General features: G+C 39.5%; 1 protein-coding gene across 7 annotated transcripts in view; it reads right to left on the bottom strand.

Moving 5' to 3' along the window:
* Positions 1–13,093, bottom strand: part of UTRN (utrophin) — a 375,635-nt gene that overhangs the window by 208,001 nt on the left and 154,541 nt on the right. For 6 of the 7 annotated variants that reach the window (XM_066994161.1, XM_066994162.1, XM_066994163.1 and 3 more), the window contains 2 exons: positions 12,479–12,633; positions 7,028–7,217 (listed from right to left, as the gene is read on the bottom strand). In XM_066994161.1, coding sequence (XP_066850262.1) covers positions 7,028–7,217; positions 12,479–12,633 — 345 coding nt within the window. Of the gene's footprint in view, positions 1–1,869; positions 3,689–7,027; positions 7,218–12,478; positions 12,634–13,093 lie in introns of those variants that run through there. The other variant, XM_066994166.1, reaches the window with a different exon arrangement.

Genomic DNA, 13,093 nt, shown 5'->3' with positions numbered 1-13,093 from the left:
TAACACACCTGAGAAAACAGCAGCAGGACTTTTTAAGGGGGGGGGGGGAAAAAAAAACATACAATGTGTAATTTAGCTACGCTAAAATGCCTGAGGCTATTGCTGCATGGAATCAGAAAATATACTTTATTAACAGCTTTTGAGAAGCATTTTGCTACCCCTTGGGAAGGTTTAAACTCAAGTTAGGTCTCCAACCATTTATTAGGCTCTCATTCCAATTAGCAAATAATTTTTACTGCAAGTCACTAAACAGTTCTTGTTTGACAAACATTGTTATAAACAAGTTTACATACAAAAATGTGACTGAACAGATTTTAAAGCACTGTTACTTTCCTAACCTTTACGAGAAGACAATCAAAAAGCATGCCTTTACATTAGTAAATAAAAAGTTGTGTTATTCACAAAAGCAAGCAGAGCTCTTCAATGATAGACGAGAGTAACTGAGGCGTGCCTGTTACAATAGCTTGTATGCACACAAACTACTCTCTGTTGTTCTTCATAATGAAGAAACACCTCTACATCTTTGTAAACAGAAGCACAATGAAATACCCATGTGAAAATGCCATGCTGTTCCCTATATGCCACAACTTCTACGAACTTCACTGTTACGAACCAGACACTGCATTACATCCTCTTCGTACTTCCAAGCTCTAACCTAAAGGTGAGATCTCTTTTACTTTATGTAGATTTTGTATTTCTCATAACACATGTTTCTCATAAAATGCATATCGGATTGAAGCAAACATGATGAGTTACAGTGGCTTTGCTTTATCACTGGAACAAGAATTGGCTTCCTAAGTGTGTTTGTGCACGTTGGTCCCACTTTGTATGCAAACTCAGACAGACTTTCACCAAAAAACACAGGCAGCTTTAAAGTATCACAAGCAGCAAGAATGAAAAACAAGTTCAAAAGCAGCTGAATAGAATTTATATACGGTTATGTCAGTACACAGCTGAAGGCCTCTCCAATCTTGTATTCAGCCAAAGTTACAAAGCAGGATCCTTGCATTAAAGTCCAACAGCACACCATGGTACGACCACTCCTCGCAGGAACACCGTGGCAGTATTCACTCATTGACTTCACATACCACAGTTGATTTTTATCTTTTTATTTTAATCTGGTGAGTGATTAACATGCTTAAAAAGCTTATTTTTACTGGGTAGCTTAGATCATTACCACAGTACTGAAGTTCTCAAGTACTGCACCTGTGCAAAACCAACGAAACGTGAACAGTCTTGTGGAAGCAGTCAGCCACCAAAACAGGTAACGGCAAAAATACCCATGTGAGCGGCAGTCTGGGTCAACATGCTTTTTGGGCAACTTTTCCTTTCCCTTTCTATGCCCCCACAAAAGAACTCTATAGATACAGGAGGTGAAGTCAAAATTTCGTAGCTGCATATTATGTATTATGAGCCTGCTGAACTCATTCCTGATGAAAAGTTTCATTAAGCTCAGAAGCAAAAACACCGGGCATTAACATTATATAATGCAGTTCCTCTACATAATGGGTACCTTGGAGTTAAATCACTGCATTTATCAAGAATTAACCAACTCCTTTGGAAAAGATGTGGTAGCAGTTTACAGAAGATAACTGAACGTTAACAGTTTCCTTCCAGACATGTAAATGGTAAACAACATAGCACTTTTTTTCTTAACTGTATTACTAATTGACAAGCACTTCTTTATTTTTTAATAACATTCTTTAACAAAGCTTGCACATGAGAACATGTCTTTAAAAACACACTATATAGCTTAAGGTACTTTTGACACTCATTCCATTCTGACTTCTTTTTTCTTTTTATCTCAAAAAAAGATAAAAGAGAGAAAAGCATTAGATGCTCTCAAGATTCAGGTCTTGCATTTCTTACCTTACACAGCTTCTGGTAACGTGGAGAAGAAACTGCCATCCTCTGTAAACGATGCAACAACACCACAACTTTCTGCAGAGACGTTCTCACCACAGCCATCATTTTAAGTTTGCCACACTTCTGAAGACACCTCAGAATTTGCATTATAAATGAAGAGCAACTATCATTTCCTCCCGGTCACTGGACAATGATTTGCCAGCTTTCTGAGCATGCTCTCTTCCAGGATTGCTTTTGAGAGCTACAGGCTTTATACGTTTCAAAAGCAAAGGAGGTTGATACACCATAAGTTTCTCTCACAAAATAACCACGAGAAGCAAATGCAAAAAAAATAAATAAAATTCTTCACAGCTCCTTCTAACCGGTATTGCTCAGCTCTGCCCGTGCAGAGCGTAAATGAAGTTGTTGAGCAGCCGAGTATCTGTCACCATTCAGGAGTGCACTAAATAGCCAGGAAAGGTTATTAATTTAAGCATGAAAGCTGTGGAAACAAAATAGGAATTCCTTCAGGAAGACAGCTCCCGTGTACCACCACGGTTGTTCTCCTTCAGTAGCTGCTTTCGATCGGCAGACTGAGCATTTGCTCCCTCACTCTGGCAAAGGATGCTCTCGCTCTCAGACTGAACGCAGCAGCTCTGGCAGAGCTGTAGTGAGTGAATAACAGACTGTCTTATAAATCTTCCGAGAGGAGCAGAGGGATACCTGCCCTAATTATATCAGCCATACGCTAAAGGCTAATAAATCACACGGGCGCTTCTCAAAACTAGATTATCCAATACAAAAGGAAAAACTGCAGGGGGTAAACCTCTCTACTAGGAAAACTTGCTTAGAGCTAATTTAGTCAGAGAGATCTCAAAGGATTCTCACTCACATCAGAAAGTAGGAATGGTTTTCAGGAGCCGTTTCCAATTTAAGTCTTTCCCTGAACGGCTCATTAGGACAAGAAAGAAGGGTTTTGCCAAACTGAAAGCATACGGTCATGCCACCACCCTGTTTCTAGCCAGCCTTGATTCCGAAGAGCTAACACCACGTTCATGTTTTTCCCATGACATAGCAGAATTATTTAAGCCATCTAAGGATGGCAGCAGGACATCCGAGAGCATGGAAGCGTTTTGCTACCATCAAGGCACTCCCAGTGCAACACAGCCAGCATGCCCCTAGGTGTGGCGACACTGCAGCACAACCAGAGGCAGCTATTCCTTGCGCCTTCCGGAGGTGGTACGATCCATCTGCTTACATCTGTGTTGGAGGGGCTGCTGGGGCAAATGTTCGGGGAAGGCCACCATCAACACCGCAGGTGGCGGAACAGAGAGTAAGCAGAGGATGACTGTCTCAATACAGATTAGATGCCACAGTATCAGGGAAGACTGATCAAAACCGTATCATCTTCTCAAGCCCATCTAGAAAGTACAGTTCCCTCAGGAAGGAAGAATTCATCACAAACTGATATGCGCATTGATATAGCTTCTACCAAACAAGATCCAAAAGGGAAAACAAATGAAGAAAACAACACCAAGTCTGATACACGCTCTCTGTAATAAAACCAAAAAATCAATTAATGAAAAAAAATCCCCCAGAGTAAGTTACATCAACATGTATCAAGAAGAATAGGAAATTATGTGTATTCTCAGCCTGGGGCTTTGACTGTCTTTCCCCTCTCTTGGGGTTGTTAACAGATCTGTAACATCAGTCTTTCTGGACAGATAGGAAGGGAGCTATGAGATGAGAAATCTAAAAAAAAAATATATATAAAAATAGAAAACAACAACTTTTTTCTACAAGATAGATCACCGTATGGAAGAAGATGCAAACAATTCTTTCCATGAGAATTAAAGATACTGTACAATACAAATACTGTGATAATTCTTACTGCAAGCTTATTTAGTAGTTTCAGTTGAATAAAGATCTAAATGTAATTCATCTGTTTACTCCTAAGTTAAATTACTCTAAACTCAAAGCATATCACATTTTTGTCTCAATTTGGAATCTGAAGACAGTATTACAAGTATTACAAGTAACTGTACTTTGTACTGTGTACGTTGCCACACGAACACGTACACACACTTCAAGCACATCAGTCAGCACGGTGCGGAGGCACCAAGTGAAGGCAGCATTGAGTCTGACAAGTTCATGGGACCCTGGGAACTTCACAGCTTCAGCACCCGTGCTTTACATGCTGGTATGCCTCTTCTCAGGCACTTCCCAGCCGAAAGGATGAGTGCGGGGCACAGGTTTTTCATACAGGACAGATTTAAAAACTGTTCCCATCCACTTCAGTTAACATACCTTTTCATCCTGATATTTATTTATTTTTAAGAACTGAATCAGTATTTCTAACAGACTACACCAACTTGTTTTTCATGTTTTCTTCTGTCATGTCTCAGTTCTGTTCCTGATCCCCCCAGCACCACTGCCACCATTATTTTGATGTAACCGAGTGTTCATTCAGCTCTGGTTTTAGAAATTTACAACTATTCCCCCATTCTGTCTTGCTCCTGCCTTACACCTGCTCCCCTCCATCACCACAAGTCTGTTACTTTAGCTTTCCAGCTCTAGCCTAGCATCATTAGCTGATACACTGCTAATAAACTTTTTTTTTTTTTTTTTTTGAAGAAACCTATGAAGCAGCACAGGTCCCAGAACACTGAAGCATTCAGAAATAAGTTTGCAGGGGCTCACAACTCTTCGTAAAAGTGTCCACAGCCCACACCTGCTCTATTGTTTCAGTTCTGCTTTTTTTCCTTTCCAGCTAGCATACCAGTTCAAATCATAGCGAGACAAGCACAGCCCATGACTAGTAAGTTAAAACCAACGTGACAATAAAACAAGTTATTCTGAACACCTTCACAATGGTAGGCACAGACCTTCACTCACATTGTCCCAGTGTTATTTCTATTTCCTAGCTCATTTTCAGCATCTTGCTTCAAGTTAGGTTTTAACCTCTTTCAGGTGATTGCTAAACATTTTGGATAGTGACCAACACAAACTGGGGTGTTTAGGCTCTAACTTAAAAGGAAAGCCTTCTGCAACATTATGATATTGACGGAATGAATTAAAAAGACTGATGCTATAACTGAACTTCCTCCCTTTCAAAAAAAAATAAATATCATTACCTCCTGCCTCACTCATGTTGGGATTATTTGTACAGTACTGTTGTAATGGAAGTCAGAAGAAGGCTTCAACAGACCCCAGATCACTGACTCCACTACTGAGCGATGAGCTGCAGCCAAATAAGTTAGCCCTACAATGTAATGGAAGACGGTTCCAACCCCTACTGCTCCACACACACTCTAGTTTAGCAGATCATCTAATTTTGAAAATGCATGACTTATAACAGGAAAAAATTATATTTTGTCCGCTTTCAGCTGTATTTCACCTACAATTTACCATACCCTAAGCTCACAGTGAACTTTAACTCAGTGCATAGGTCCTGGGGGCAGAGGCACATAGAACAGAGAAAGTTACAAGTCCTGCACTCTTATAACCATTCAGAAGAAATGCTTCTTCACATATTCAGCAAACTACAAAGAGAACAATGTTATTTTGTACCACTCAACAGGAGGAAATGATCTTTGTTTAACCAGATATTAACCTTAAGACCTTGGAAGGAAGAGGGCTGGATTTATTTATTTTATAATGTGTACCTTGCTGTAGCAAGAAGTTACAGCTTCATTTTATTTTAAGAGTTCATTTCAACAAATATTTAAAAACAGACATGTTGATTTTGGAGTGTTTACCAGTGACATGAGGTGAATGTTTCAGTTGTATTTAATGCGACACTGAAAATTAGTAGAGGAAGAGAGTTCATTTCAGAAGCCATTACGCTACCACAGTCTTTGACGTGCGCTCTTCTTAACTGCCTTCAGTAGTTGGAAGAAGTTCAAAATACTATGTAAAGCTATGGCTAAGTTGAGTATACTTTATCTGCACGGTGAACAGAAGCAAACAGTCATAGACAAAGGCAGATAATATCAGCTAAGAGGATGTTGAAGAAGGGGAGGCCATGCCCAAGCACCTCCATCTGCCTTGTAACCTGCCAGTGGTCACAAGCCAGGACAAGGGGCATGGATCAAGAGCTGGTGATGGACCTGCCCGCACAGCAAACAGTCTCGTCCAGCACTACTCCCCTCACATGAAACTACTCCGGCAATTTTAACCAGACTGCAGCACAACGAAGGAGAGTGAACAATCTCCCATGCGCAGGGTACTTCGCAGCTGTATATAGCCAACCAGAGTAAATTGCAAAATAACAGCTTTATCTTGGTGTCAGAGAGACATCTCTACAGACGAGTTCCCCGACTGACCATAATCATATAAATGTTGTTGACTGACATGTCATCTTGCAGGGACACAAGCCTCCACAATATACCATTCTTTTCTTTATGATTACAGTGAGTAGTTTGCTACAAGATACTTTAAACTGTCTTGTTTCACTTAATTTCAATGCAGGTATGTTCAGATTAAGAACACTACTGATAGCAGCAGCTTTTTTTTTTTTCCCCCCTATTATGAGCTGTTCAAACTCCATGAATTTAGACCACAGAATATACTACTCCGAACACAGAGCATGGGATTTCATAGCTGGTCTAGCCTCCCAGTTTTGCGCATGCCAAAATATCTATGCTAAATAAGGAAAACTAATTGAAGGAAAAAATATATTAAAACATTCAGGAGAGAGATGACAAACGAAAGCATTCATATCAGATAGACTGGACAACAGAAATTCGTGCTTCATAGAAGCACAAAATACTGTGATGCTCATTTTTTTTTCCCCAACACAGGCCAATACAATAATATTAAGAAAAGCTGTCAGGTCTCCACTTTTTATTCCTGTTTTCCCTCAATACATTGTACCCTTAATGAAGGCTGAACCCATCTCCTCTCTCTCCTTCCTACGCCTTCTCCCTCCCACACTTCCTGAATACAGTCACCATCCAAGGACATTTAAGAGCCCTGAGTGCCACAAATGTTCTCAAAATACACGTTTCACACCTTAGAGAAAAAAATTTGCTTCCTTCACACACTTGACTTCTAAGATACTGTTTTTAAGAACCTTCCAATAGGCTAGTTTCCCCTCTCCAGTAGGTGAAACTAGCTTTCCTTTATAACACTTGCCATTAAGGAAAAGCACAAATAACAGAAACGCTGTTTAGTTTCTCACCTGCATCTGCTTTCTGAGTTCCTTTACACAGGCACTGTCCTGAGCAGTGTTCTCACGCTGGGATGCATCTGCGAGAACATTAACTGTCGTCTCTGCCTCTTGAAGCCACTTGAGGAGGCTTTCCAGATCCTTGTGTGAGGCCTGCACCATCTTCAGCTCTGTCTCCAAGAAATTCTGCCTATCAACGGCTCTGAAAACAAAACAACAGGCGTCAGATGTTCCCCCAGTATTATACACATCAAAATGAAACTACTAAAAGATAACCTGAAACTTCTCTTTATGAAGAAACTATACATCTGCAGCAGCTTGTTTTATTATTATTTATACCTCCGTTCATTTTATTTTATACCACTCTGATCATTATGACTATGAACAGATGTTTTGAGATTGTTTTGTATTTCACAGCACTTTGAAAGAACACATGTGGAAGAAACAAAGTTATCTCCTTTTTGAGCATTATCATCACAGGCTTATGCTACCCCAACCAGTAGAATTTATTCCCATATATGAAAAGTGCAAATGATTTTCCTCATCAACAAAAATCACGTGGAGTAGAAACACTGAGGGCTTGGGGGAATTTTCTTCTATGGTGAGCAGAAACATGCCCTTCAATTAGTGTCTACTGCAAGAGTTAAAGTGCTGAGGGTGGAAAGCCAAATACCTAGTCCTCTCCGCTAAAAGGCAAGACTTTTGACACTATGACTCAGAGTAACACCTTACTGTCGTAACGGTCAACCCATACCGAACATACTTAAATAAAAGACTGACAGAGGGGTGTCCAAATTTTTAACTTATCCAAAAGATCTCCAGTTCTACAAACATAGAATTGTTTTTGGTTGTAACAGGATTTTTTCACATCCAAGGAATTTGTTCAAAACCCATAGATTATAGGTAAGCAACTTCAACAGATCTCCTAAAAAAAAAGATCAGATTGTATGGCTGCATAACAGAACTGTTTCCTTGTCATTGAAATGAAACACAGATTGAAAACTGCAATAGTCAGCAATTTTAAAAGCTCTGATTAACAAAGTTTCTTGAAGCGTGACAAGCTGAATTTCATCCCGTTATTCCGCAGCATCCCTTCTCCCACAGTGAGGAGAAAGGAAACAACCGGTCCCACCAGCACAGTGTACAGAAATCCCTGCCAGGGCTACAACCTACAATACTGCTGCTATCTAAGTAGGAAGTTCAATTTTATTTCCACATCAAACACCAATCATGTTGTAAGTTTTCAAGGGTAAAGTGAAACATTTCAAGCAAGACAAGGCCAAAACACTCATTATTTGATATTTTTGCATTAGGTGAAAACCTTTCTCCAGAAAGGCCCATCAAACATGGGTGTATTCTGCTTCCTCCTCGTTTCCCTAGGCTTTCTTTCCTCCTTGCCACACTGTGGGGAAACAGTCCTGCTCAGCAGTATTACAGAATCACTATATTTAGAATCCTGAAATCCAACACTAGCTAAAATATTCTTTTTAAAGAAGCTGCAGATGTTTGGTACCATTCAGGATGAAGTTTCAAAGCAGGTACTCTAGCACATCAGGAAACACAGATGCAAGGAAAAGTTATTTTCCTTCAAGGGCAGCAAGAACATCTGATGCAAACTCCGTTCTGCCAGGCTTATGTTCCTAAATATTAGCATAACCAACTGAATTTTCTAGACTACCTGCAGTAAGATAAGTCACATCCTCAGCATTAGGAGCTTAGGTCTTACGTCACTTGTTAACAATTGCTTTATTCAAAATGAGATTTTGTGTATCATTCTTGACTTCATGCCTCCCCAAGTCTGGCTACTAGCAAATGAGTAGCAGGGCAAGAAGTCTTCATTCTCACTTCTGAAGCTTTGGCATGCTCTGCCAACTCTTGAGGAAAAATACTAAATAGCACGCCAGGGACGACGAAGCGTTTGATAAATATATCGCCTAGAAAAAATAACAAGCATCAGCTCAAAAATTAGAACACAGCAAGGAACTGTGAGAAAAACGTAAAGTAAAAGCACTTATGAGCTCCGACTTCAAAACCCTCTCCCTCTGCAGGGATTTTCTTCCCTAGCAGGGGGTTAAGGCCAAAGGTGTCAGAACAGGAGTGACAACAGGAAGAATGGACTGGTAATAGAGGTGACCTTCAAAGAAAAAGAAAAGCCCCGAAGGATGAAACACTGTAAGTGACCCAGATCTCTAAGTCTAAGTACTGATGTTCTAGATGGGAATTGAGACAACCTGAACTTTGTAGCTAATAACATTCATTGAAGAGTGTCATCTTCAGTCCAAAGTTTTAATTCCTCAAACTTTCTGCTTGGTTGAAATTAAAGGGAAAAAAAATCCTTTTATTAGAGTCCCAGTGCTGTCATGATATGTGAATTAAAGCTGAAAATCATTCCTTACACTAAATATGCATTCCAGCAGCATAAATCAATGGATTTACAATCAATGTTCTAAGATTACATGGAGGCTTTTAAAGAGGACCTACACAGCAGAAGTGAGCAACAGTTTTACGAGCAGACCCAAAATACTTTCATTTCATTCCAGCAAAGGCCTCAAAAGTAATATAGAAGTTGGTGGAGAATTCTGTGACGCTATTTACTACTCCCCAAGCCAAAAAGATGATGCGGGTTCTCCAAGAATTCTAATACGATTAGAACAGTCTCAGAAATACGGAGTCGTTCCAGGACGCAAGAATTAAACGTGAGGAAAACCTGTGGAATCCTATATAACCACAGCTAACTTCACTTAATTCAGTGATAGGGGAGAAGGTCTACGTAAATTCTATTAGCAAAGACACGACCAAGGAAAAAAAATAATTGTACCTGTAGCATTTAAGCTTTCATAGCACCATTTCAGGTTTCTGTTCCACCCAATTATTTTTTCAGATTTAAACTAAAACTCTGCAGTGCATGCAAGTGAGTGATCAAAAGGAAGTCAGGAAAGAACACTTGAGACAGTCTAGACGTCAACTACAATTGACTACCAAGGCAGCAGAAGTGCATAGAACTACTATGGTTTCACCTTGCAATACAAAAAACAGAAAATAGCCATTGGACAGACTATTCAATTTACAAAATGTCAAGCTGGGGAGCTTCAACCCCTTAATGCCAACCTTTTTGCTCTGACTTTGCATTCCATGGCCAGCCTTCCTGAGAGCATTCTTGAGGTGCTACTCAGGACCGATTATCCCAGGTAACGCTACTAAGGACCCTTTCTGCAGCCTCCAGGTACAGGTATTGCCACAAGTGGCTTTTTAATGCAGTATGCCGTAAATACAGATCTATGCTTACGCTCAGGTCCAGTCCCTGTCTGTCCCAACACCTGTCACATGCAGCCCTCCTCAGCGCTCAAGGCTCACCAGTATTTTTGTTTATTGCCTTTAAAGGCAAAGATAAAAACCTTCGTTCCCCTGAAAAGGTGCTTTCACTGCACATTCTCCCCTTTTAATTCTACTCTGCTCCATAGGGTTACAGTGAGCAGCTCCACACTCTGGGTACCCACTGGCTTCCCAATTTCTCCTGGATGTTCTGCCTCTACTTAAATAAAAAAAAAAAAATCAGAAAAGCAGATACCCATCTCCTAAGGCTGCAGACTGCAAAAGAGTAGCCCCAGTGGTAAGAGTCAAGCTTCAGTTACACACAACAGAATGCAATTGCTTATTATTCCAGACTTTAAGCAGATTCAAAAATAATTAGAAGCTTCCAGTTAGGAGCTCTTCTTTCTTATCACCTGCTCTGACACAGGTGGATAGTTTTATGCTAGCTCTAGCCAAAACTCTGCAAAGTTTGAATTTGAATGAGACTAGTACAGAGTTGTAGTCTACTGGTTCTGCTAATCCAACCAGGAGCTGTTTCTCTTCACCCTCTAATTGCATCCCTGTCCCCAGGTGCCTTCATGGTAGATTCAGATGAAGTTAATGGCATTTTTTTTTTTTTGAAATATTATTCATTTACTGAGGCATAGAGGGAGGATCTGATGGTAAACATGCTGCAGACCCCAATCTTGATGCAAATGAATGGTCAGGAAGGGTCATTTCAGGAGATGACCTCATCACCATGACCTAGTTCAGAAAGTAAAAAGCCAAGGAAGTTTTGACATATGCCAAAGCCTTTTCCACCATGTACTAGAAGATTTTTGTTTGCCTGTTTTTTTTTTCCTTAAAGAACCGTGAAAAGATGTCCACATCAGATTGAATAATTATGAAATGTTTTTGTCACTTGAAAATCTTGTTAGACATCTCAAAACATTTAGAGATTAATACATGTTTATTCTCTCTCAAATTGTCACACAGAATGAGCCATATAAATTTTTGTCTGTACTGTATCTCATCTCTCGATGGAAATAACCAGGAAACTCATTGTATAAAACTTGTGACTTCAAAAGCAGAAAACTACAAAAATACCATTGTCCTCCAAGGGAGGATAACAAAACATTCTACTCTGCTTCCTTAATTACCGGTGAAACCTACTGCTTGCCACTATAAAGTTCTCCTCCCCTCACTTCCCAGGACATATTACCAACTACAGAGGCTTTATTACCTAGGACTCTTATTCACCTAATTGACATGTCATTATAAAGGCAGTTTCCCATTCCGCATGCACATATATACAAGCATATGTACAGACTCTGGTTTTCATTTACCCTACTCCCATATACATAGGATCAATTCTCTCCTGTTCCTCTAACCACAAGGCATACTGTCCTTTAAAGCTCCTGGCACTGAATCAGACATTAGGCTAATATAAACTATCTATAAAATGCTTATAAAAAAAAAGATTTTTTTGCGGCAATTAGATTACCTTGCACAAAAAATTATGCATAGGAAAATAAATGGGACCATGTTGTCAGTAAGAGATTTGGAATACTTCTTTGCAAATGTGTCTTAATAGAGGATGAATAGGAAGAAGTAAGTTTCAATTAAGTCTCAGTTCCTATGGTTAAACACTTTCTGGATGGGAGTGTCAGACACATCACACTCAGAAAACCAAAGCGCAGCCCTGTTCACGAGAAGTTTCTGTTAGATGAAAGGCCTACAATGAACATTAGCTGGAAGCATTAGAGGGCAGAGCTGAATACTTACTGCTTTATGAAAAGAAAGCACAGGAACAAACTACAAATACATAGCGCATAACAACATCAAGGAACAGGAAGAATTACTCAAAGACCTTCAGAGGAAAGTAGCCACAGGCAAACCTGAGGCCAAACGTAAGAAAATGTAACCCCTCCCACCCACCCCCCTTTTATTTAACAGGGAATTGGAAGCCATACAGAAGCCTTCCATGGTAAACCATGGGAATTTCCATCTTCAAAATTCAGCTTCACTTCAATTGATTAAATAACCACAGTAGTGCTAAGTGCTGCCGTAAAGTTAAGTGTACAGAGAAGAGATTGCAATACATGTAAGTGATACACACAGGATACAAATTTAAGACAAACAGCAATAAATATAGCAAAACCTTGCAATTACCTTTGGTTCAGATTAACCCAGCAATTGTTCATTTGGTCAGTGGTTTCCTTCACCCTCCTCGTGTCATCATCACGATACTCCCGAAGAAGTTTATTCGAAAGATCATTGAATGCAGCTACCGTGATGTCACCTCTATGCAAGTCCTGTACTAACAGCTAAAAAGCAATTCCAGAATGAGATGTCAAGCAAAACTGAAACCAGATTATTTTTAATATTATACATTTTATCATTACAAAATTCCTTTTTTTGCCTTTTTTTACACAACAAATGTACATATTTTTTCTAGAATAAAGTTCCTTTTAAAAAGAGAATCTATTAGATAGTGCCACTGATGAGTAAATGTCACTGACAATGAACCAAAACACAAATAAATGAGAAAAATGATATTTGCTAGAACCACCAAAGGCTAGAAACCCCCTTTATGTTTTACTGGCAACAGAAGTAAATACACTTCCATATTTTCAGTAGCATGAATAAATTTAAATTATGCTAATAGTTATACAACCAACACCTAGAAGTGGCATAAATGAAGTGCACAGCGGGAATATTTGATTCCACTGTTTTGTGAGTTTTTTGTTTTTAAACAAATATATTAGATCCATTTGCTTATTGTAT

Source organism: Anser cygnoides, chromosome 3 (assembly GCF_040182565.1).
Source record: "Anser cygnoides isolate HZ-2024a breed goose chromosome 3, Taihu_goose_T2T_genome, whole genome shotgun sequence".
NCBI lineage: Eukaryota > Metazoa > Chordata > Aves > Anseriformes > Anatidae > Anser > Anser cygnoides.
The sequence above is the reverse complement of the archived record's forward strand: the minus strand, read 5'-3'. Positions and strand labels throughout refer to the sequence as shown.